The 25,929-nt window shown below is 43.9% G+C and overlaps 1 protein-coding gene across 5 annotated transcripts; it reads right to left on the bottom strand.

Moving 5' to 3' along the window:
* Nucleotides 1-333: 333 nt before the first annotated feature.
* LOC311023955 (microtubule cross-linking factor 3-like) lies at nt 334-20,539 on the bottom strand. Of its 5 annotated transcripts, XM_084026089.1 has the most exons (11): nt 19,737-20,539; nt 19,290-19,514; nt 19,021-19,179; nt 18,605-18,676; nt 18,026-18,345; nt 17,655-17,814; nt 17,125-17,194; nt 16,406-16,952; nt 16,166-16,295; nt 15,715-16,039; nt 12,696-12,816 (listed from the first exon to the last, which is right to left on the bottom strand). In XM_084026089.1, exons 1-10 carry the CDS (start codon nt 20,487-20,489, stop codon nt 15,929-15,931), a joined length of 2,547 nt encoding a protein of 848 aa, XP_083882215.1. In that variant the 5' UTR covers nt 20,490-20,539; the 3' UTR covers nt 12,696-12,816; nt 15,715-15,928. The 5 variants fall into 5 exon arrangements, with proteins under 5 accessions (XP_083882213.1, XP_083882214.1, XP_083882211.1 ...); XM_084026086.1 differs by lacking the exons at nt 15,715-16,039; nt 16,166-16,295; nt 16,406-16,952; ... (5 more) ...; nt 19,290-19,514; nt 19,737-20,539 and adding exons at nt 1,469-1,609; nt 1,694-1,729; nt 2,628-4,512; ... (2 more) ...; nt 7,272-7,574; nt 13,159-14,064 and having other exon boundaries at nt 12,649-12,816; XM_084026087.1 differs by lacking the exons at nt 16,166-16,295; nt 16,406-16,952; nt 17,125-17,194; ... (4 more) ...; nt 19,290-19,514; nt 19,737-20,539 and adding exons at nt 334-1,609; nt 2,628-4,512; nt 4,642-4,721; nt 5,007-5,573; nt 7,272-7,574 and having other exon boundaries at nt 12,649-12,816; nt 15,715-15,918.
* Between the last annotated feature and the right edge of the window lie 5,390 nt (nt 20,540-25,929).

Below are 25,929 nucleotides of genomic sequence, written 5' to 3'. Positions count from 1 at the left end.
ATCCCATCGTGGGATTGGAGAGCTCTGTACCGAGGCACGGTTGCAAGGACGGCTGAGCTTGTAGTTTGTGAACTTAAAGATTGTAGAAAATGATAACACACAGATTAAATAAGACGAAAAAGGTTTGACTACGGGGTTATTCAACTTTTTAAATACTACATAGTAATGTACCGTGTGTCCTGTACTGGGGCTTTCACGGTCACGCTTCACAAACAGGTTTGAGCTGGCAATAAATCACTTTTAGAGCTGCACAGCCAGACAACACCACATACAGTACAATGTGAGTACGATACAGATGTAGATACTTTGGTATGTGATGTGAAAAGAGAAGGGAAATCAGTAAGTCCTCATGTTTATTACACAAAAAGAACAGCAAAGGCATCACCTTCATCATGATATGATTCACCACTTTTGTAATGTCCTGATGTGTGACCATTCAGAATTAGTAAAAGTAGAAAAAAGGCTCTTTAAATCTTTGTTTCATAAGCATGTTATTTATGTTATGCACTAAAGCAGGCTGTTGTGAAAGGTGTCATACCTTTTGATTGGAAAAAAAAAACAGCAGGGGGTGGGACAGCAAAAATATACGCTGTTACAAATAATTGAATTTTTAAATCAGGAAAAATGCATATAAAGAAACCAGCCTTTGGTACAAAGTTATATATATAAAAAAAGAACTCACATTCACATTTTTGCATCATGAGAAATGTAAAGCAAGCCATGAATGTAAAGCAAAATGTTTTAGTCACAGGCAAGGTACAGTCCAGACATGTACTGTAGGTAATATTCAAGAAGGCAGAAACCAACACTGCTTCATACAGCACACAGAGTGATGCTAGGGGGAAAGCTCTGCTCCACTGACTATCTCAGAATTCACCAGGATGCTGCATATTGTGTATACAACATCATATTTTGTGCAAAACGCACACAAAATGTGGCGCCGCAAAATACAGGACATATTAAATATCATTCTGGATTTCAATTGGCTGGAAGTGTTTGGATCGTTTGAATACAACCAAGCATCACATAAGGTGTAAATACAGTATATCGAAGAGGAGGAGTAGTGGAGGGTCTATTGTGTACATCTGCAAGGCTAAACTACTCAAGGCTAGATTCCAGACCTGAGCTTTGACAATAAATGAAGCTGCTTCAGATCATTTTCTTGCCGCCCTTGGTCCGCTAGGCTCCGCTGGATTACACATACATTCTAAAAGGTGAGTTGGTGAACTCACAACTAAAGCACTTTGAGTCCGTGGGAGTGGAGATGCAGTCTGGGTGTGGTATGTACAATAGTAAAGAAAAAAAGGAACATGAAGGGTTCAGACGGTATCACTGAGGGGCGTCTTGTTGGTTCACTCATACGGTGAGGTGGACGTCAAATAATGGCGGTCTCTATGTGAAAAGCATGTGAGTAAGTAAAAGAGGAACTGTGCTTCCGGAGTGGGAAGGATGGAGGCCCAACAGGAGTGGTAGAGGGAGAGGAGGAGGTGGAAGAGGAGGAAGTGGGGGAGCGGCTTGCCCATCGAGAGGGGAGGCGTCGATTGGCTGGACACGCAGGCCTCGAGAAGTTCTTCTGAACAGAGGCGGTGACAGAGGTCTCTTCGTTCTCCTGTGGAGAAACAAATGAATTTACCATTTAGGATTATCACACCGCTCTCTCAACAATTAGATTCACACACTCAAGATACGTTACATTTTGTCACGTGTTCCATCTGAAGTCTTCTTGGGCCTAGGGGAAACAACAGGCATATTTCAAACAGGAACACGCTCATGTGGAAAGGTCACGCAAGTAGATCCCGTTCTTTTTTGGCTGAGGGGGAAAGCATCTGAAGCGGAATACCTTACACATGCTGTGGTTCTGCTGCCACTTACCAGACCTTCAGAATCTTCAGCTTTTTATTTTAGACAGTGCTCCCCGGTTGAGGCTAAACTAAAGCAGTGCCTCTAATTACATTCTTTTCATGAGGTCAAATAAAATTGCCCTGATAATCGCTCCCACGATTTCGTTACCATTTGCATGACTTTAAAGCAGAGTAATCACTTCAGCCTTCTCATTTCTGTGCTCTGCCAAGGGCATTTAGTCAGCTGGCTTCTTGCAGATACTTCTGTAATTACTACGCAAAGGCCAGAAAAACGCTTCCACTACGAGGCCCCATGGAAGGAGTGGAAGATGAAAGTCAAGTAAGTTGTTGAGGGTGATGGACCTCCTGCCAAGTACTTTACATGCCACAGCACCAGTTGCTTTTGTAAGGAGCCTTAACGCAATAGAATGGCCCAGATTATAATGGAGGCTCTGGCCTGCTTCTGTCTCTTAGCACACACATACAGAAATAAACAACATTCCCAGTGGAGCTGTCCTTAGTCAAGGGCAATCGCTTAGCATTTCCGAATGGAATGAAACAGAACAAACTGTGCTAGTTCACCCAGGTCCACTGGTGGAATTGGCCGAGAAACTATAGTTTGACTTTATTGTATTTAGTCAAAACAAAAGACTTACTTTTTTTTTTAATTCCAAGAAACTGCCTCTAAATGTTAACATCTGTACACAGAATAGCCCACCTGCCGAGTGGGAACGCGGGTTTATGGGTGAAAGTGTTAATACAGACCATTTTTCAGACTCGACCCACCTGCACAGTTAGATGTACCTCTTTCACACTCATGGCACTGTGGCTGCTGAGCTGTGCATGCGTGGTGTGCCGCTGTGACGTGTGTGAAGTCTGTGTGTGTCTCAGAGTGGAAGGTAAGGGCAGAGGGTCCACGCCCACCACGTTGACTTCTGTGACATTCTCCTCCTGCCTGACACCGACGTTAGGACTTAGAACCATCTTGTTGGTTTGGCTCTGGTTCTGTTGGGCCCGGGCTGCACTCTCATAATTCTTAAGTATCCTTTCCACTGCCCCATAGTTTGATCTGGATCCCTCAGGCCGTGGGTACGCAACCAGAGTGAGGGCCTTCCAAGGATGGTCATTCATCACTCGAGGCCCAAGTTTGTTGGAGTCCAACTGGGAAGGAAGAACAGACACGTGTTTTAGCTGTGCCGGGTGGCCTGGCTGTGTCATCGGGCTTTGTTTGTTCTCAGCCGACGACTGCTGGTGTGAGACACCAACTCTGGCTGACTGAGACTTTGCACCACGTGGATTCTCATTCTTGGAGCAGGAATCCTCCGCACTCCGACCTGGCTGGGTATTTGCAGGCAAGATAGGCTCAGAAAAAGAAGCCTCTGTGTCCGCTCTGCGTTGGGATTTCCTGGAAGGACTGCTTGCTGTTTGGACTTTGTGCTTGACCTCAGAATGGTGTGCAGGACTCTGTGAGGTTATTGTTGTTGCCTCCCTGAGGCCAATCTGTCGCTGTTCAGATGAAGGGTCATAAGGGATTCCTTGCTCCATTTTGACCTCTTGAACTTCAAGACCACATTTCAGTTGCCTTGTTTGGACCATGGGGTTCTGAAATGTGGAGTTTGAGGTGGAGAGAGATAATGCGACTCCAGAATGTACATCCATGACGCTAGTGGTGAGATCAGTAGAGAGTGGGGAGAATAGTGTCTCCATGGGAGATAAAATCTCATCTGATGCACAAGTTGGTGAAATGACTGGTTGGTAACCCACGGAGAAGGCGTCTGTTCGTGTAGGACTTCCATTTTCCTTTACGCCACGGCCCATTCCAGCCTGAAACAAAGTTCTGTTGAACTCGGCTGTCTTTTGTTCTAGCGTTATGTTTCTTCTGGAGCCCTGGAGGCTGAGGCCAGCAGGTGGTATTTCAAGAGAGGACAAGGGCAAATCCAAAGGTAATTCTTTGACAATCTGAGGAATTTGTAGGTCAGCGCTTTCTAAGTTCCCAACTCCAGCACAGTAATCTGAGTGCAAGTCTTTTCCAGCAGTCAATATGTCTACCTCAGAGAAGCTTTCCTGTACAGTCCCACATGTCGACGGCTTACCGCTAGTGAACTTGCTTGCATCACAGGACCAGCGGTTGTGGCAGCAGCCCTTATTACATTCAGAGTTGGCAGGTACAGCGCAGGATGCTACGACACCGTCTATTAAAACTTTTCCTTCGTTTTCTTGTAGCATGGCCTCAAATTTCCTGACAATAGATGGGCTGCTACACTTTCTGTCCACTAGAACACAGGGGCTATGGCACTTCCTCATTGTCGTCATGGGGGAATCTGGGATGTGGAGTTCTGTGTCGGGATGCGTGGGGGAGCTCGGATTCCAGGAGGAGGTGCGGGGAGGGATGGGTGGACCCTCAATCTCAGAGCGTAATCCAAGGCTCGTCTTTGTTTCTATGTAGCCGTCTGGATCAGATGTGTTTGATCTCCAGGATTTGCTCGGCCCTCTGTCGTCCCGCCAGGTGTTATCTCCTGACAAGGTGGTCCAGTTTTCCTTCTCCCAGGCCCGGAGGTCATCATAAATCTGGCTGAGGTCGCAGGGAGCTTCGTCCACCTCCAGTCGGGTTTTTTCATAGCCAAACAACACATCGCTCTCCTCAGGTAGGCACAGGGATTCAGATTGATTCCTGGAGGGAATGAAAGAGTGAAATGCAGTTACTCTTATAGTAAGAGCATCAAGACATAACCGGTACGGTGATTATCACAGTTCCGTGCTGATGTCAGGACGTCGTCATGGTAAAAGGGGATCCATTTACCTCTTATCCCCACTCTTCTTTCTGATCTCATCCTGGTAGCTGCAGAGCTCCTCACTTACACGGGCAATCTCCTTCAGAGCCTGAGACACAAAGAAGGGGAGACAGAGTTACAATGAGACATGCTGAGTACTGTGTATTGTAGAAGAACGGTACAAATAAAACTTCATGATAAGGTAGATAAAGAGGCATATCTATTCAAAGAAACCAATGACAACAAGAGGTATACAGGAGACAGTACAGGAGCCCTGATGATTAAAACGCTTGTATAAGCAGAGCAAAAAGCAAAGACAAGGCAAGGAATAAGGAGCACACCAATGTGTCTATGCAGTGTATGAATAGTGTTTTTAATAAAAAGAAACACTCACAGCATTGAGAGCAGTGGTGTTCTTCTTCTTGTCGCTGCCGTAACTCAGCTCTGCCCAAAGAGAACTTTCTTCAGGACGAACGTGGACCTCGGTTTCATCACTGTTTGAGATATTTTTATGTGGCACACCACATCCAGGGGCTCCACGAAAGATAGCGTCCAGGTCTATTGTATCCACAGTTTCCTTACTATCGGTGGCGGACTCTTGCTGCAAAATGCCTCTGGATCTTAACTCGTTCACCACAGGTTTTGACTGGTCATTCTGACGTAACTGACCACCGACATCAAATCCACAGAGGCTGTCTGCTTGGAAGCAGGTTGAGTGTTGAGTATCTCTGCCAACACATTTACTGCCACTGATGTTTCTGTTGTGGCCAAAACCAGGTAAAGGTGGATGTCTGATTGGTTCCGACATAGTGCTGCTGCTGCTCAGCGGCTCGTTATCACTGAGTAGACTGGAGCCGCTGCTGGTTGAGCGTATGCTGAGCCTGTGTATAAGATAATCGTCGTCCTGCCTCCCACTGTCCGGCCCAGCCTCTTGTCGCTTGGTCCTCACACCACAATACAGCTAGAAATAGGAAGAAGAATAGACATCATTATTTCCAGCCATACTGCATTCGTTTGTTGTTGAATGAAACTAACAGTCTTTTTGTAATTTGAAATGTATCAAGAAGATTTTGCAAAGATCAAGCAATGCAATATTAAAAACTATAAACTATTTTATTCGAAAAGTTGCATTTATATAATGATATTGTATTATTTAATCGATCAAAAAGGTAAACTATTGTGTTCAAAGGGGCCTACATTATGACTACTCTCAGTGGATGCTTAGAATTAAGTGAAATACAGAATATGAATCAAAAATAAAAAGATCATACAATATAAAGAATGGCATATTACAATTATATGGTAACTGTACAATACGGCATATGCACACACTCTCAAACTAATTAGGGATGATGAGAAGTCGAGACAGGATAGACACAAATCTTATGAACATATTTAGACCACAGAGGTAAAAAAAAAAAACCCATTCAAAGAATTCTTCCAAATAAAATGGGATAACCTCTGGCCTCCTACCATGGGATCCCAAAATAACTATTCAACCAACTAACTATTTCATGTTGACTGGGCAGCCATCCCATCACGCAATGTCTAGATGTGACTACTAGTGCCTTTTAGCCTGCTTTATTCCTCTGCTGTTTTGCTCTCTCATTTTCTGGTCTCAAACGGGCAAATGAGAGCCACATGTTCTTTTCATAGCAAGTTGTTCCAGTGCCTTCGTACTCTGTCCAATTACTTTTGTATGGCTTCCTTCATCCAAAACACTAATCTGCTCCTCTGGGCATGTCAGATTCTGACTCGGGGTTTGTCACTACCCACTTTTTATATACCTTTTTCCCTCTCTATTAGGGCCATTCCATTGCCCTGAATTAGTACACCCTCTGCCTGATCTTATCCAGTTATACTTCCTCTAATTTTCTTCTAAATCCACAATTAACCCAACAAGCTGGAAAAGTTGAACTTTCAAATGAATATGATTATAAATAAATCTGCTGAATACATGGTTGATGTAAATGTCACAACAACTCCAACCCAAGAGAAAATTCTGTCATGTAAGACAGATTTACTGTGAATCGTCACATTTGAGAAACTGGAACGAGACACTACATAGTTCTTGGTCTAATTGAATAATTGACTAATTCTATTTCTCTTATTCTAGCCGTTTGATCTCATGTACGCAAACTCAACTTTTCCAAATACAAACCATGAAGAACAAGGACATTTTGTTTATTCATTCAGTGTTTCGTTAAAAAATATGCATGAATGATTTGGTAAATAGCGTATGAATGCAGTTTCTGTTATCCAAAAAGATCAATCCAGGTCAAAGCTAGTCTCAATCACTTCCTCTGTCTCATTATACAGAATCATCAGAGAAATAGCAGAACTCTCAGCCTCCTCCTTCCACTCCTGCCTTTCCTCATACTCTGCAGCTGCACTGAGCGAGGATATTGTTTTGACAGTGTTGATGGTGAACAGGATGTGTAGGAGGGAAGTGTTGCGTACTGTCGGCTACTCAGGGCATAGAAAGCCATATATCATACACAAAAAAATGAGGTGTCGTAAGTTTGGAAATCATATTACATACTTTTAAGGGTTTTCTTTTATCTAGTCAATCACTTGACTTACTTTGACCTGAATTAACCAAATAATGAACCCAAGACAAAAAGCAGAAATATTATCAGACACATTCAGAGCACCTTACCCCTTCTATTTTCTTCTGCATATCCTTCAGCTGGCACTCCCATTCCCTCCTCTCCACGTCGAACCTCTCCAGCAGCTCTGCTTTCTCTCTTAACCAGTCCCTCTCATTGTGCTCCAGGCGGCTGCGCAGGTCCATGGCTGTGGAGTGTGTGTCCGCCAGGAGCCTCCGCTGCTCTTCCCTCTCCCGGCGGAGTGTTGTTGTCTCGCCGTGCTGCCCTCGAGCACTCCGCGACGCCACAGAGCCAGGACTCGCTGCTGACTGGACCCCTCCACTGATCAACCCAGGACCCTCTCTAGCCTCCAACTGAAGAGAATGAAACAGACAGGGAGTGCACAGGGCACAGAGGAGGAGAGCAAAGGAAGCAGGGAGATGGGGAGAGTGGGAGAGAGAGGAGAAATCAGTCAGTGGTGATAAAAGATCGATTGTAGTTGGAGAATAAGAGGATGAGAGCCAGATGGAATTAAGAGAATGTAGGAGTGGCAGGAAGAGAAGGTGGAGAAAGTGGGGGAATAAAGCACCATGGGGACGAGTGAGTGGGTTCAGAGGGAGGAAAGAGATTGAAAGATGAAAATATCCTGCAAGACCTCAAACACACTGTTCATGAGCTCAGGGTTCAAGTCTCATTTCTTCACTAACACAGGATGCAGGATATGGCAGATTCAAGACCAGCAAAATACTTGTCTGCAGAGGATGCATGTGGCATGTGATACTCTGGTGTACCAGTTTTTTGGGTTTTTTTCAAATGAGAAACAAATTCATACAAAAAGAATATCTCAACACAAATAAGACTGAACTTATAATTGCTTTCAACATATTCCAAAAAAATCTAATTTTATTAGGTTCGATTGGGCATTTTTGTGTTAATGACAATATTACAGAGTGCCCCTTTGTAACATCCCTTTCTAGTGAAATACCCTGGGCATTTCCCCTGGGAATTTTACTGTGTTCCAGCCAAAAGCAGAGATAATTTATTGAGAATGAATAAGACAATAAGACGTTAGATAAGATAACGGTGTTAGGAAAACTAATCTGAAATGTCCTCTACAAGATAATACAAGGGAATTATCTGATTTAGAGGCTCTCCTCCTTTGCAGCATTTAAGAATAAGGGTGTGTGTTTGTACATAGATTTGAGCATTCTGTGGTAAATATGTGCATTTTTGTTGCCTGTAAAAAAAATGTTGGCTGTGGAACTGGAAAGAGCCCAAGACAACGCCTGTGCGTGTGCATATGTGTGTATGTCGTGTGTGTGTGTGTGTTAGAAAGAGGGAGAGAATGCATATGAGCATGCCAGTGTGTTATTTCAGTGTTCAGTCACAGACAGAGACCAAAGCCTTCTTACAAGCCTGGGTCACGATGCTATTTCTGCCTGTGGCCTGGGGTCATGAAAATTATGGTGGAGAAAAACAAGACAAACCTTTCTGTCTGCCTGTTGCTCTTTTCTCCACAATTACAGATGGATGATGATGGGTGCTGTCCACATTCTATTTAAACATCCAAATGTAAACAAATCGTGAAAGAGCTGATGGCCATTTTTTTTTATTGATTGAGACAGCAAAGAAAAAGCTGTCTTCTTAGAGGAAACTCTGGAAGAACTTTACATGTAAACAGAGACGCAGGTCATCATCATTACAGCCAGCTCAGGGAAAACACACCCATGCTCACACACATCTCCCTCAACATCTCCTGATACTCTTAGACACCCTGTCTGTCAGGGTATGGCATAGGGTATATAAAGGTAACTGTGTCACCACGGTGACCCACTATAAATAGCAGAAACACAGCCTTGTACAATGTCACATTCCGAGGGGAGGTGGGGAGAAGAGGTAAAAGGAGGAGGGGGAGTTGGCTGCTAAGGCAGAGTGAGATGTCTCCTAGCTGCCAGCAGCTTTCATAAATCAGTGGCATGCAGAGAAATATGCCAGGAAATATCCAGACTAAGAGTTACTTGGTATTTTGTGGTGGAAGTTCCCAAAAAGGGATGTGGAAACAACATAAAGTAGTTATATTCACAGCCATAGCCTACTGTGGCTAAAGGTGTGTAATTAAAATCTCAACAATAGAAGGAGCATGCAACTGTTCATGAGCTATAACTGTGTTGCTACACAGAGCTGAACTAACCGGCTACTAACAGAGCTTAAAATATGCCAGATGTGAACATTTGATTCATGAAACCTCAATTATAAAGCAATTATGTAGCACTGTGAAGTGGAGTCTTCTGGTTAAGTACAGATAAAGATTTCTTTACAATGACAACATGCAAATGCCATTTCACTCACGGCATCGCTTAAAGTGACCTTAAAGCTCCTTACTGGACCCAGGTCCTTTAGTACCCAACACTTGTTCCATTCACTTACTTTGGGTTTGTATAATACACTTGGCTGCTTGGATAATCCTCTACAGTATGCTGGCCGCCCCTCTTTGATTGTGTACTGCTTTGAAAGTCTCTTCAGTGCAAAGTGCAAAAATCAATAAAACAAAAGCCATCTGTCCAGCTAGCTGTGCGATACCAACAAATTTGTCACAGAAAACTGCAAGGAAGTGTTCAGTCCTCGTTGACTGTTTGAGTGATTCAGCTGATTGTATCAAAATGCCCTTCTCGGGCATTGTATTCTACAGTCACTTTTCAAATAAGCACTTTTCTGGATCATTATCATGATCAGTATCAGCATTCACACTGCCCTAATGATCATGTTACACCTCTCAACACCCTCCATTTCATTCTCTGTCTGAGCTCAAAATGGGATTTTCTCACCCGTGCTGAAATTGTTTTCATTTCACTTCAAAGTGAAATTAAGTCACACCCATTTTGCTCTACTGACCTCCTTCCATTGATTTGCATGCATTCTTGTCCATAACTTCTTCACCCACATGTGATTTGTTTAGCAATTTATACATGAATGATAAGTAAAACAAAATGGCTATGGGTAAACGATTATGAGGCTACTCATTTTTGTGTTCGGTCTAAATGTAGCATTAAAGAGTCAACTACATGGATTGTAGAAAATATGATTTCAACAACCTTTTCTGAGATCAACAGCCACTTAACCTTTTATGCTAGTGACCTACAAACTGACCAAGCTGACAGACGTGTTACGAATTACTCCATACTGCCCCATGAGGAATACAAGATTGTTACAAATCTGTCAAATCTATAAATTAGTCATTTGATTACTCAGCTGCAAATTATTTCAGAAAACTTGGCTGCATGTATTTTTAACCTGATGAACAACCCTAGATTAGCACTTGGTAAACACATACCCAAAACTATAAACTGTGGCAGGATGTGGCATCAAGACAAAACAACTTTTACAATGGAGCTAAGCCCGCCCAGCATGGCATAACGCCAACTCACAGTTCCCTCTTTCTTTGTGCAATGGATATAGAAACGTCTGCATGTGTTTGTGTGCATGTTCCATCCATAATTATTCTGCACTTTGAATGTTCACACTAGGGGTGGGATGATATAGGATTTTACTTCGCATTGGGATCCATTTTTCATTATCAGGATAGAGATGTCAGGCTCACTATCATGGTAGAGAAGTGAAAAAAAGAGCCTGATTTAAAAAAAATACAGAAATACATTTTTGAAATGCCTATAAACTGCCTCTAATAAAGATGCCTTACATGCACATCTTGATATAAGCATTCGTGAGTGTGTGTGGGTGGGGGAATCATGGTATAACCTCCTGCAATAGATTAAGCCTCTTTCTCCCACTGCCACAATGGGCTTTACAAACACAAAACAGAACAGTAAAAGTCTGTTTTTATAAGGCTCTCTGTCAACCAAACTGTGAGAAGGCACAGAGCCAGCAGGTCAAAGCAAAGACCTGAACAGTAAGATTGGCCATCTATTCACATAGAGGCAACAACATTATGGCGGTTAAACCATCTGTGATCTGGGAAAAACCAGGTTACTATGTTGTATTGTCATCGTCAGCAGAGGTCTTTACTCATTGCACCACCTTGTTACTTTTCAGCACATGTCTGAGATTCATTGCATCACTCAGACAAGTATGATGGGTGAATGTGTAGCCAATCAGTTTTACATCTGTGATGAGAATCATATTGGGATCAACCAGCAGATAAAGACACTGTCGTCACATCACAAAAAAGACGCATACGAGTAGTGATACACACTTCTGATCACTACTTTGAGGCAACAAAATAAATCTATCTTCTGAGGTAACCAGAAAAAAAGCTAAATCCCTAAAGCCACATTGCTTTGAAGAATAGTCATGCATGGTCTTTCAAGTGTTCCTTGCAATGCCTGACACAGCGTGGCACTGGTATGCAAACTGTACATTTTTTCTGCCCTTTTTAAGAAACGCTTAACAGTAGCTGTCCAAGGCAACAATAAGTTAATATTTTATCCACTTACGAGTTAGCTGTTAAAAGCCAAGTTGGGTGTCTGTGTCTGGCTGAGCAGGGATAACGTTCGTCTCCTCAATGCAAATCTTTTGTCTAAGCTGAGGCTTGAGTTGGATGGATGCCAAGGTGACTTATCACCCTGCCATGTGATGTTGGGTGCCACAGGGTAGTAACCTAGGGCCTCTATTCTTTTTATTATATATAAATCACTTAAACAATAGTGCGTCATTTTTGTATGCTTTTTTTCTTGCTGAATGACTAATTTCCAAGAAACTTATGAGCTTCTCTTGGTAGAGATTTAGAATTTCGTTTTTGTGTGATTCTTTGTGGAGAAAGTTTTACAGACCTATCTATAAAATCAAGCGTCAACTAAGAATTTATTTGGTTGAGGACAGTTCCATTTAACTGCCAGTGTAAATAATCTTGGCTGCATTTTAGACAGATTAGGTGACACTATGGCTTTAAAGGCCAAGACCACGATAAGAGTTAGAAAAGCTCTTTCTGGATAGTCCAATTCTTACAAACACTAGATATAACTCTACTTTAAAGTCATTTTGAGTACACTGCCATCTCCTGGTATCCTAGATTACTGCAACACTTCATATACAAGCAACAAAAGGTGGGTTTAAAAGTCCACCCACGAACACATCTTGATCCTGCAAACTATATAATCCTTAACCGAAAAAAATGTATGAAGTGGTGCTCACTCACAAATAAAAAAATATATATTGTAACAAAGTACATTGGAATAATCTGTCCACAAATCTGAAACTGAGTATTTCACAGCTCATATGTAAGTGGCTGTTAAGAAATGGTTACAAAGTACCATGTAGCATATTCAATATTTTAGCATTTTATGACCAAGAAAACCGATCTTAGAATATGTTGCTGAAACCCGCACAAAAACAATCTTAAACTCTGCAACTGACTAACTTTTTGTTTGCATATGCTTTTGAAAACAGTCTTTAAACCCAAATCCCATCCACACATCATGATCCCAGATTTACCTGTGCAATCCTGCATTTGAGCTCTGCCTTCTCCAGCTCCCAGGCACATCTGTCTCTGGTGTACTGCAGCTGGAGCTCACTCCTCTTCTCTTCCTCTTTCTTCACCTCCACCTGCACTTCCTCCAAAACCGTCTTCAGGTCCAGCAGAATCCTCCTGTTCTCCCCTCCCTGTACGGAAACACAGTCCGCAGCAATCATGTCAACCAAATGCCAGATATTTCAAAGTCACAATATTACAAAGAGCAAACAGAGAAGAAGTAAACCATTCATTTATAATAAACATATGCTTACACTGGTGTATCGAAACATTTATTTTTAAATTTGGAGCCCTGAATAAAATTCCAGGAATATAACAGATGATAACAGTAACACAACAAATTCACTGTGAATGGATGTACCATTGACAAACCACAACGTCCCCTACCATACTGGCACAGAAAGAACACTGTATGCCGCACACAGAGAACTATATTTAGCTTTCACATTGGGTAGTAAAATATTTCCAATCACTTGTATGTCAGCTACTTCTCTCAACAACGACTCCTTCTCGCGCATCCATTCGTCCTTATCCTGCACATGTCGCTTTTTCAAATCCTCAAATTTCTTTTTAAGCCGTGTATGCTGCGTTTGCTGCTGCTGGGATTCGGGGCTCGGCCACATTTGTCCCCGGAGGATCTCAAGTTGTGTCCCTGCTCCTCCTTCTCCTCCGCCCGCCGAAGCGCCGAACTGTGACTCGTAGGTGTGACTGAAGACGGTGGGCGGAGAGGAGATCCTCCTCGACGGGATGCGGGTTTTTCCCCTGCCTCTATCCATCCTGGAGCACGGCACGAACTCCCATCCCTGAGACGGGACGTAGCCCCCACCAGCACCGCCCCCGCCGTTCATAAGCGCACTCCACATGTCTCCAGCGCATTAAAATAAAACATTAAAAAAAACCTTAATGATAGAAATTATTAGAAGCTGGTAACCAGGCTATTTTATAAGTATCCATTCCTGCTCTGTAAAGCATGCGTTGAAATAATGTCTGATACAGTTCATCACACTTTGCCAGTTTTAGTCTGTGACCGGTGGCCAGTTATCCAAAGCCGGCCAAATCTCCCGTCGACCGCACAGCAGCGCGACGGACGGCGGCTACCGCTGCGCTCACACAGGCGAGGGGACTGGACGCAATAGTCCCTTCCATATCCCCACAGAGACTAGGTCAAACCGTCCTTGTACCAGAGTCCGCACGGTGTCCTGTTTTCTTTATTTTTGTCTCAAATACGTCCACGCTGCTGCACCTCCTGCACTGTTTTCCTTTTACAGGTTCATGTTGTTGAAGTCTCGGGGACGCGCTGCACCTCCGCATAGAGCGGTTCCAGGCGACACTCCGGGGCTGGCACAGACGGGTCTACAACCCGTAGCCTAATCACTCCGACCCGAAGGGGAGAAGTTCCCAAAAATATCACGGAGCGCACTGATGTAAGAGCAGCGGGGTATTTTTACCCGCGTTTAACCACGAGTTTATTTTCCTAGAGCCACAGAGCTGGAGGAACGTCCGATAATCAACACCGGATAGCTCCAATTACGTCGCAGGGATACCACTTCGCGCTGTATCCATGGCAACAAATCCATTTACCTTGTGGTAGCATTGCGCTATGCTAACATTCTTAGATTTAGAGGCAACAAAGCACTTGCTAGGCTACGGCCTAGGCAGTGTTACATTATGTCAGTTACAGAATAAGCAGTAACGTTAGAGGGTCTAATTTTACTTAAAAAAGGCTAGTTTGCCTACCTTTCCTCATCCGCAGCAGGAGCACGCCCACCCTTCCGCCATTCCTCATCTGCTATCTTAGCATGAGGGGGCTGACTATCACGAGGAAAGTGACGAAGGGTGGAATATCTTCATCTTGATATGAGATAAGTCCAGCAGCTAGCCACTATCGACCCACACAGTAGCTCGACTGTATCCGTGGCTCCGAGTAACGTAGTAACGCGCGAGATAGCTTTTTTACATGAAACTTGTGATTTCTGTCAAAATGTTCGTCTCGAGCGCCACAAAAAAAAGAAACACCATCATCTCCCGTCTGAAGCAATACGAAGCACGTGAAATGTGGACGAAGAGCTCCTTACCTCTTCCTCCAAGGTAGGCCTAATGTGGGTGTCCTTGAAAAACAGCCACGACAACCCATCACGAAGTTAGCTCAACTCTGGACTGGAATGCAGTGGCTCAGTTAAAAACAACTGGAGAGCGACACACAGCCTCCAGCTGAAACGATGCTTTCATTAACTGGAATGAAATCCTCTTTTTTTTCTTCCGTTCAACCTCTCTCTCTCTCTCTCTCCCTCCCTCCCCACAGCTGGCCCAAGTATGTGACGTAAAACATCCCACCGGTGGGTTTTCAAAAGGAGTGGACCGGTTCCGCCCCCGTCCTGGTGGTCAGGTCGTTTGGTTAAATAGATCAGCATATTTCTGGCTTTGGTTTTCAGACCCACCCAAAGACACGTTTGCACAATTCTGAATGTCACTCACACATGAACCCCGAATCCGCCTGTGGGTGAAATGCCAACGCTCGTATCACTTTCCCCCCCATGCACTTTTGGATGATTCGTTACAGATTATGTTGACATTTAATTACCGACTAAATGGAAGAATTTCAGAGAGCGTGAGAGAGAGAGAAAGAGACTGGTGTTTGTTTCAAGAGATGGCATGTTAGTGTATGAGTATCAATGTTATTATCGCGAGTGTCTGTAGACTGTACAGTCATAACACAAACCTCCTTTACAACGTACTGCTTTGGTTATTGCTGTGTTCGTGTGAAAACCTCATAAACACATGCACTAGTAACTGGTCAAGTAGGTTGTGTGGAAAGAAAATCGTTTACAGACTCGTTATAAACTCCACTAGATAAACTGAAAAAGCTGTTTGGAATTTGAGTGAGCTCTGCTGGGAATGAAATAGTGTCCCCAATCTCTATGTACTAATTAGAGTGGAAATAATGTTATCCACCAGGAAAGTGAGACAGGTGTCAATCAAACATAGTCATTACACGGCCACACACTCCTGAGAGTCAATGACATACTCACCTATCAGTTCACTGTTGCTCCAATGCGTCTGGTGTCCAATAAATGTTGAAAGCATCGGAGTAGGCGAGTAGCTTGCGTCGTACATGGGAAATGATAATGTCCTGTACCTTGAGTGACCTTATGTAACATGTTCAAAATAACAGAATTGAAATGAACGAATAAGTAAAAAAACGAAATAATGAAAATGAACATAATGTAATATTGAGGGTGTGCTTTACAGAACAAAGAACAGGGTGAAAAGGAATACCAATTTAAAAATGGTGGCATAAGAGAGTGAGGAAAACAGAACAAGAATGAGGATCAGCAAAATAATGGGCTGAAACATCTTGATGGGTGACAGTTAAATGAAAAAAGGTTGGGGAGCAGAGGCAGATTGACAAGGAATAAGAACTGTGCATGTTGGAAATTACATTAATTGAAGTCATGAATTTGTGTGTTTGCATCAGCTTACAGACAGCGGCTCCTCTGCCTGTTTGTCCTCCTGCTTGGGGACGTCCAGCCGGTCTATGAAGCTCTGCAGCTCCTTCCTGAAGGCTTTCATCTGGGCGTTGATACGATACAGTAGCTCGTGCTCTCTGACCCTGTGGACGACAGGTAGAGTGTTGACATATCGCTTGAAAACCAAGGGTGAGTGGGGATCGGGAACTAGGGGGAAATAGGGGATTCCTAACAACTTTCATGTGGTCATTACCTGCCACCTTCCTCATCCTCGTCCAGCCTGGCAAACAGCTCCCCGTTGGTGACGTATACTCGGGCCTCCGCGATGATAGTGCTGGTGTCAGTGATGAGCCTATCGATGGTCCGACCCAGCCTCTCCGCCTCAATGCGGATGTCTATCATCTGCTGCCGGTCCTTCAGGCTTCTGGATAAAAAACGACTGTCTCCAGGTGAGTAAAGGGAACGCGTCGGGGTGAGGCAGCGGATGTTCCTCACCTCATCCGAGTCACTCTCCCCTCCGATAGGGCCCTCACGCTTGCGGTGGGGAGGTAGGAGGCGAGGGGAGGAGGCCGAGGCCGAGGGGGTGTCGTCATCCCTCCCGCCGTCGCTCTCTGCGTCGCTGTCCCGTGGGCTGCTGCGGATGCCCAGGTGGGATGCCAGGTCATAGCGCTGCATGTTGGAGAGCAGCACGCGGTTCTCATACTGGAGCTGCATGACTTTGCCACTCAGTTCATTTATCTGCAGACGTGCAGCTTTCAGCTCCTCCTGGAGGGCCTCCAATTTAGCGGGGTCGGCTCCTCCTGGGAGTGAAACAAAAGGCAACATGGCAAAGTGGAACACTTTTGCAAATGAGACTTCAATGTGTACCTCCTGGAGGCTTTATGAAACACACTTTTCATCAGATACAGGAAGAGATGTCTCTTACTCTGCAGTGCTGCTAACTGACAGACAACGACGAGATGAAAAACAAACCTCCTCCATGTCTCATTCCGGGTTCATGGGATCCAGCCTTGTATTTGAGTTTATTGAGTTCGTTCGTCACCTAAAGATGACACTGAATGTTATTCCCGTGTGCATTTAGTGCTGCAAGTACTTCTTATTTCTTATGTATGAGGCGTAGATAACAGACAGCTTTTACAAAAGGCCTCAAAGTCATTTATGATACCAATAATAGCACCACATAAGCAAGGAAAGGGAGACACTTTACATCTTACAGCACTGAAATTAAAGCAGATTATGTCGGAATATTATTGAAAAGTCTTTTGCCATTTTGATGTAAATATTTAAAATTCCACAATGCTTAAAAATGCCTCAAATAGAGAGTGATATATATAGCAGTAGCAATATAGCAGACAGAGAAACTAAAGGGGAGTATTTCCATACAATTCATCATGTAGTTAGTCTATTGTAACTAGGCGTAGTTTTGTCCTTGGATCTTACTGGAACAATACAGAACAGTTGAGGACATTGGCCCCTTTTGGAGCACAGTCTTAACCTAATACCTTTTTGTTCTCTTCTTCCACATCTGCTAAATTCCTGCGGAGAAGCTCTGCCTCGTCCTCCACCAGCTGAAGCTGCTGCCTCAGCTCTGACAGGGCCTCGCCCTGCTCTCTGCACTGTTGACCTCCAATACCGGAGCTGTCCACCCCTGCTGCCACCAGACTGGGAGAGGAAAGAGGTATCGATAACTGACATTTCATTTAAAGCCATCACTTTTCTATTCCATTTTTTGGGAAAACAATAGCTCCACCATAACGTCTGGTTAAACAAAACCACAAACACATTTCATATTCACATTTTTTCCTTCACAAATTATTCTAATACCTAAACAACTGCTACATTTCAACCAGTCTTTCCTACGAAGGCAAAGTACCTGTCCTCCCTCATGTCATCCAGTTCGGCCTTCAGCCCCCTGTTCTCCACCTCCAGCTCCACAATCTTCCTCCCCAAGATGTTCGCCTCCTCCTCCACCAGACGTAAGCGGAGTTTCAGCTCTGATTCCCGGGTCGTGGGAGGCCCTCCGGCCTCACCTTTAGGCAGAGGGCTGTCGACGTCCCCGTAGAATGAGCGGTACTTCTGCAGCTCCTGATCCAGCCGGTCCTTCTCCTTGTCGATCTTTGCCATTTTTTTCCTCATCAAGATGGCTTCCTCTTTGATGAAGGCCACCTGACATTTCAAATCCTCATTTTCTTCCTGTTGAGAGAGAAGAAAGGTTCTTCATTTGCCCATTACTTTCAGTCTTATGAGTGGCACATTCATTTTCACGATGTCAACATGGAAGAACATAGTTAGCAATGTCGTTTTTCTTGTGTAAGTTCTAATTCATTTGCTCACTCTCTGCACATTACATTTCTCTTTTAGTTTTGGAATCGTATTGCAAAACAACCTCATGATTAAACATCTCCGTGGGAGTTCATAACATTATGATTTAATAATGTAAATGCTGACTCACCTCAATGGGGGTCTGTGGAGTCTTCCTCTCTGCTCTCTGTCCATCCTTACTTCCTTTTCTTTTCAGTGAGAGCTGCAGGGAAACAGTGGTTACATCATCATCATCAGCTCACTGTTTTCTTACTGGCGGCAGTGATATCATCCACATTTATGGAGCACTGAAGGCTCAGGACTGGAAAAACAGGACTGTTTAAAGCAGCCCTTGAGAACATTTCTGGTAAAATATTCAAATCACACTGCGAGTGTGATTCAGGCTTGAAATAAGAACACCTAAGGAACTTTTGCCAGTCGTAGTCAGAACCTTTACATAGAACTCAAAGGGAACTTGAAATCTCTTTTACCTGACCTTCAATACAATTCAGGCCACGATTTGCAAAAAAAGAAATCGTACACAACACACTCCCATCAGCCCGTCACCTCTTTGGCCTTCTCCAGCTCATTCTGCAGGGCCTGCTTGGTGATCTCCACCTCTATCAGCTGCTGCCTCAGCTTCTCATTCTCATCCTCGGTCCTCGTCCTCTTCTCCTCCACATTCTCCAGCTCATGGTGCAAGCGCACCGACACATCCTTTGCAACCTGGGAGAGGGGCCGAGGCACAAGGCACAGTGATAAAAGGAAGGACAGAAGTTCTTATGATGCACGGTGGATATGATAGAATATTGTCCCAGAATGCTGCTCAACCACACCTTCAGGTCTTGCTCCAGACTTCTGACCAGCTCTCCATCCACCTGGCCACTTTCTGCAAAGCGGAGCCTCTTCCTCTCTGCTTTCTTCAGTCGGTACTGAAGGATCCTACAGTTCTTGTTGGCTCTTTCCAGTTCTCTGCGCATGTCCTGCAACTGGCAGGCGTCTTCCTCATAAAAGGTGTCCCGCATCTCATCCATCTCTGCCCGCATCTCCTCGATTTCCATCTAGCAAAACACAGAGGAAAACAATTTTAGAATGAATGTCAGAATATTTAAAGCCAACCTGGTCCCCTAAAAGACAGGTCAGGGCCTTTAAAAATAATTCAAAACAAAGCATGCCGCATGCGTGCATTTTATATCATACAACAGGTGCCACCAACGTGCATGCTAAAAAATACAACTTAAACAAATATACATTGTCAGGCTTGTAATTCATTACCAGATTACCTTAAGATCATCGTTTTCATCCTCAAGCTTCTCAATATCGTCTTGCAGTGCCTGGTCTGGCTGCGGGGCCGGTTGTGGTAGAGGCTCAGGGGACAGCTCCGGCTCTGAGGCCGGCGGTGATGACGACTTTGTCTGCATCTTGGTCCCTTTCTTTCCTAAGCTCTTATTCAAATGGAACTGTATTAGCTCGGACTGCAAGCATCCCTCTTTCCAGAAACCGGGTCCGCAGCCTATCGTGCCTTTGGAGCTCTTCTTACTGCCGCTCGTCGCCGACGCGGCCTCCCCACCTTTCGGGTTTTTGCTCCTCAGTTTGGGGGATTTGGATGCACAGGGCTGATCGGATACGACGCGGCTCGGATCGGCTCTGGAGGGCGAGGAGGCATCAGCGACCTGGCGGGGGGAGTCTTCTGGTGTCTGGACGCCGCCTCTGTCTGCCGCCGTCGCGAGCCTGCTCAGCGTCGGGCTTTCAGCACCGGCAGCCTGGACAGCAGCCGCGCCTCTGACGGCAGGAGCGCCTCCGGCCTGCCGCTCCTTGCCTGTGGAAACGGGAGAATGACCTCGGCTGTTTCTCCCTCCTCCTCCTCCTCCTCCTCCTCCTGCTTGCTTTGACGTGGTGGACTTTGACGAGTTGCTGCCCTTCTGTGCAGCTTTAGATGCACCGTCTTTGAGCCCTGCCGGAGACGAAGACCGCTGTAGCTTCCGGCTGCTATTGTCTGGCTGCCGCGATGAGTCGGCAGAGGATGGGTTCATCATGGTGTCAAAGGCTCAGCTCATCCTCAACAACATCAGCAGTATCCCTGCAGCTGGGAAACAATAGACCGCTCAAACCGAAAGGCTAATAAAGATAGGTAGAAGTAAAGCTTTACAACACAAGGATCCTCTACAGGTCGACCGAATAGTCCGCGTTTGTTACTTGACTGAAAAGCGAAATTATTTGGAGTCATACTTGATTCAGATTATTATTTATTTATTTTACAAATAGCGGGGTTAATTGGACCAGCGCCCGGACAGGTAGGCCAAACGTGACCACCAGTGATGATGCAGTCGGCCATTCGGCCCCTGTCTGACGAGATCAGCTGCAGCTGGGGGCAATTAGGCGTTCATTTGCGTCACGTGAGCTGCCGAAAGGGCAATGGGCGCGCGCGAGAGAGCTAGAAAGAGAGAGAGAGAGAGAGACAGAGAGAGAGAGAGAGAGAAGGCAATGTCATTGGCTATTAAACCTGGAGCAGCAGCCAGCCAATTAATACGCGCTGCCTGTTCGGTTGACAGAAATACGGTTTGGAGTGGATCCTCGACCGAGCTAAAGAAACAAAGGACGGTCAAGCTCCTTGATAATAGATAAGCCACATCCTGTCAGCCATCATCCTCTCATATCCAACATGCCCGGTTACTCAAACGGATGGAAGCTGAGCTATAAAAGTATCAGAAGCAACGCACATAACGTTCATTTTAAGTTGCCGCAGTTGACTCTTTGGTTTTGAAAGCACCATAAATCAACTACCTGGAACACGCTCTCGCCGTCCAATGAGTCGAAACAATGGAGAAAGCGTAGCTCCCTTTCCGCGTCTTCTACATATAAACAACCGGCAGCAGCAACAGTAAACCGAGGAGGCCTGACGTTAGAACAGAACGTGGACCACATTCAGACATTCGCCCTTCATGCGGGTTAATGTTGTCACATTCCCCTGAAAACAAAGGTGTGCTCAAAGAAAATAGTTCATCACGTGGAGATCACGAAGCTCCCGGTGAATTTCTTACCTTTTCTCGGTGTTTTGTCGGATGCTGGAGGTGATGGGGAGGCAGAAGCGATGCTGACTCGAGCGCCTCCCGAGCACCAAGCAACCTGTTTCAATATTCATGACATTACATCATCGCTGGGAGGGCCGGGCCTGCACGGAAATGAAGCTGCACGCAGCAGGCTGCTCTCATTGGAAGAGGACATATGACTCTCTCTCTCTCTCTCTCTCTCTCTCTCTCTCTCTCTCTCTCTCTCTCTCTCTCTCTCTCTCTCTCTATCTCTCTCTCCACTTGCAATATGATCACCTTGTATTCAGTCATTTGCATTTGAGTGTAAGGATTTCATGTGTGTGTGTTCCAAACCTTTATAATGCGTTTTTATTTTCCAAGGGTGCAGCGAGGCACTTTATATCAAGAGGACAATAAGACTGAAGTGCAGAACGTCCACACATATCGTTTCTTGGTTGTTGGCCTTTTTCTTTCTCTCATTTTTCATTTCCAAACTGAAGCTGCTGCATGCTCTTTTCATGAATGCCAAAGAGTCATTTGTCACACTTTTATGTGTTTGGCTCTGGAGGAGTGGGCCTTACTTAATGTTGTCCTGTGATAAATAAGGCATTTGATTCGGTCTTCTGGCACCCATAATGAGTTTGAGTCTTGTAGGAAAGGGAGATGTGCAGTTGGAGCGGATTTGGTTTGAAGACAGATTCAGAGATGACATTTTCCAATGGGATTGGATCGGGGACCATTTATTCTGTTTGTAAACAGGCCTGGTTCCTCATACACTCAAGGCATCTTCACTTTGATTGAATTATTTGCAGTGGGCCAGAGCCATCTCACCCATCCCCAGAGTTGTAACTCTGGGCCCTGTGCTTGCCAGATAAAACACACAGACCCATCTGAAACGGCCCATAGTGGTTTAAAGGTACAGCTCAAAGGAGGCAGACGGGTGTTGCATGCATCATCCCTGTGTGAGTAAAATAACAAGTAGGCTTTAGTTTTCTAGGAAGTGCCAGGAATGGACTTGAATTGAAAGCTAGGATTTTCTCTGCTCTGAATGTTTTATGGCATGGATTTCAGCTTCTGACAAGGCTTCAGTAACCACAGCTCTTACCCTCCCACCTCTGTGCAATCCATTTGCTTCTGTCACTGCAGGCTTTTACAACACTCTATCTTGATCCATTCAGAAATAAAACTGCTCGCTGTTGTAATCACAGTTTAATTGCCAGAAAAGATGTTGCATGGCCAATCAGCCAGCTTTGGCCAGGAATGATGATCCATTTTCACTGAATGGGATAACAGATGTTTGGGGTCTTGTGCTCCCTTTCACTGTGACACACACACACATTGACCACTTCCCCCCACCTATCCTCTCCGGCTGCCCCAGGACTATTCAATCATTTGCTTGCATTAAAGTGACAGATGTCTGCATCACAGAGGCCCCATGCATGTGCCAGACAAGATGATTGGTTCTGCTTTGTCTGAAGTAAAACAAAAGAAGGGAATGTTTGGCTCTCAGTTTCTTCGATCATAACACCACAGATTACAACACATTTTATCTGGCAGCTTCAATAAAAATATGTATAAGTATGACTCAGTTTGGATGATGAACATGAATTGACCAACATTTTGTTCATACTGGATTGAATCATCCTATCTAAGAGTAAGTCTTCACTTCAGTCCTTCAGTGAGAGAGAGAGAGGAGCTGTGAGAGCGAGAGACAGAGAGAGAGAGAGGCCCTGATGAACTTCATCTAAAAATATCACCCTCATTCATTTCACACTCTCAAGTCTCTCTGTCATTCTCACTTCCTCTATTATTCACAAAGACCGGATCATCAGTAACACCATGCGTAGACAGGCGTCCCAGCCAGGAATAATCTGCAGTGTCACCTTGTTGCAGGGTCGTTCAGGGGGTTTCCTATACTTTTTAAACTGCAACATATAGAATTATTCAAAATGGGTGTAACATTTTTGCATCAACTCAACATTTCCATGATACATTAGCATAATGTATAATTTAAGTGTGCCATATTAAAAGACTGGCAGATGTATCAAACCTCTTCTAAAGAACAAAATTAGGAGAGTAACAATTCACATAAGAGGAGTCATAAACCGACATTTTCATGACATCATTGTTGATTAATTTAAGCCCTTATTCTGGCAGGTTAACAAGGGAGGGCTTTTCAAGCAAGTGCCTTAATGCTGCAATACGTTTCTCCCACGAGGCTTAAAGAACGGGCCCGTCTCCAGTCTCAGTTGTTGTGCTCCAGATATCAACTGGGCTTGTGACAGGCAGGAAAATTGTACTTTGCTGTGGAAATCAACAGCAGATTTCCACTTCTGCACAGATACAGACACACAGTCACATGTAAACGCTGGTGTAACCATCTGAATCCTCTTTAATGGACTGAAGCACGTACAATACATATAGATTGTGCTTTTACTGTATTCCTTACTCTTCACTATATTCATGAGCTGTGTGGAGATACAGAAAAGGGTGAGGTCATTCTGTTTTTTATTCAACACCAACATTTGAATAAACACGTTGGACTGACTGACATGATATTGAAAAACCACACATTAATGAGGTTACCCTAATGAGAATAAAAAAACTAGAACATGAACTGGCATACTTATGCTAAGGCTAGTGTAATGACTTACTATTTAAAATCACTGCGAGGCATTTGAGTGCCAATGAGAAAATCACTAAGTATAAATAATTTTCCCTTTAGAAACCACATTCACGGACACATAATGCACATAATGAGACGTGTTTGCCAACCAGAAGAGACCGGGGGAAAGGGCTGAAACAGTTGGATGGATATGGGCCCATGATTGAAGGGAAATGTTGCTGATGAGGTTGTGTTTTTTTGTTACAGAGTTGTGAAATGATTTCTCTGGGTTGAAGAATATCACAAATAGCATCCATACGTAATATCCCTCTGCTCGTGGAGGCCTCCCACTCACAAACTCTGCAGGGGGGTTGCACACACACACACGCACACATTGTGTTTCTCAATCTCTCTATTACACACACACACACACACACACACAAATTAAATCTCCACACTCTAATCCACCCACCCACACACACACACAAGCACTACAACACTGTTAAATAGTTTATTGCACTGGTGCTGTTTCCCACATAGACCACAGCTGATTTAAAAAGAAGGAGCAGGAGGAGGGGATGCGGTGGGTGGGGGTGGGAGGTATTTGGGAGGAGGGGTCAGACAGCTGCTGTGTACAGTTACCATGGAAACCTTTGTCTGAACCCATCAAAAGGGAGGAGTATTCAGGGATGCGATGAGCAACGTTAGAAGAGGCTTTTCTCTTTTTGTCTACCGAACATGTTTCAAGAGATTTACAAATTATTATTATTATTATTATTATTATTATTATTATTATTATTATTATTATTATTATTATTATTATTTTATGACTTTTCTAGAAATCAAAGACATGACCCCATCCCATATTGGAAACATAATTTTGATGCTTATTTGCCACAAATAGATTATGGATATAAATATGGACACTGAAAACCAAAAACAATGTAACAATTCTACACTCTTTTAAATCATTTTATCGATGAATGGTTTTGGACAACAATTTTGCAAATTAAATCAATTTGTCTATTTCGGCTTCAACGCTGGTGGAAGAAGTATTCAGGTTATTTGTGTAAATAAAAGATAAAAACCCTGAATAATGTAAAAATACTCCCTAAAAGTACTCCATAAAAGTACCCTGCAGTATACTTACCTACAGATGAACTTAAATAAACAAACGTAAAAGTATTAATGAAGCTGAATGACCCATTTTGGAGTAATAAAATACTGATACACTATAATTATTATAGCTGATGCTTTAAGATGCAAGTAGTGTTTCATGTCATATGTATGTTTGGTAAACATTGAACATTCAGGTAGCTTCAGTATCTCAGATCTAAAGTAGCAGAAAGAAAATACTTGAGTGAAGTGTAACTACCTTAAAAAGTGTACTTACATACTTAAGTAAATACTTAGTTATTTCCCAACACTGGGTTTTTACACTAGTGCAAAGAAACAGCATGCGGCCACCCGTCCTACTTGATGCTGCCTGAGAAATTAGTTTTGATAAAACATTGATTTTGAATTTCATAATTCTCAGATGTCCATTAAAATGTTGGGTGATTATGTTGTAGTTCTTAATCTTGGTGAGATGTAATTTCCATAATCACAGTGGATGGTTGAAAGGGTGGGGAACATAGTTAGCATGCTGTATCGTAACATATGGTGCTAATTTACTGGAACTATGGTGCCCTCTGGTGTTGTAAACCCACTCTGCACATACAGTATGTTACCATTTTATCAGTAACATAGTCTTGATCCACAAAATAATCTATCCTTGTTAAAGCCCTATGACATTTATTACATTATGAATAAGACAAATAAAGCGTCAAAAGGAAACCCGTA

Source organism: Eutrigla gurnardus (assembly GCF_963514095.1).
Source record: "Eutrigla gurnardus genome assembly, chromosome: 14".
Lineage (NCBI taxonomy): Eukaryota > Metazoa > Chordata > Actinopteri > Perciformes > Triglidae > Eutrigla > Eutrigla gurnardus.
Note: the sequence above shows the minus strand (reverse complement) of the source record. Positions and strands in the feature narration are given on the sequence as shown.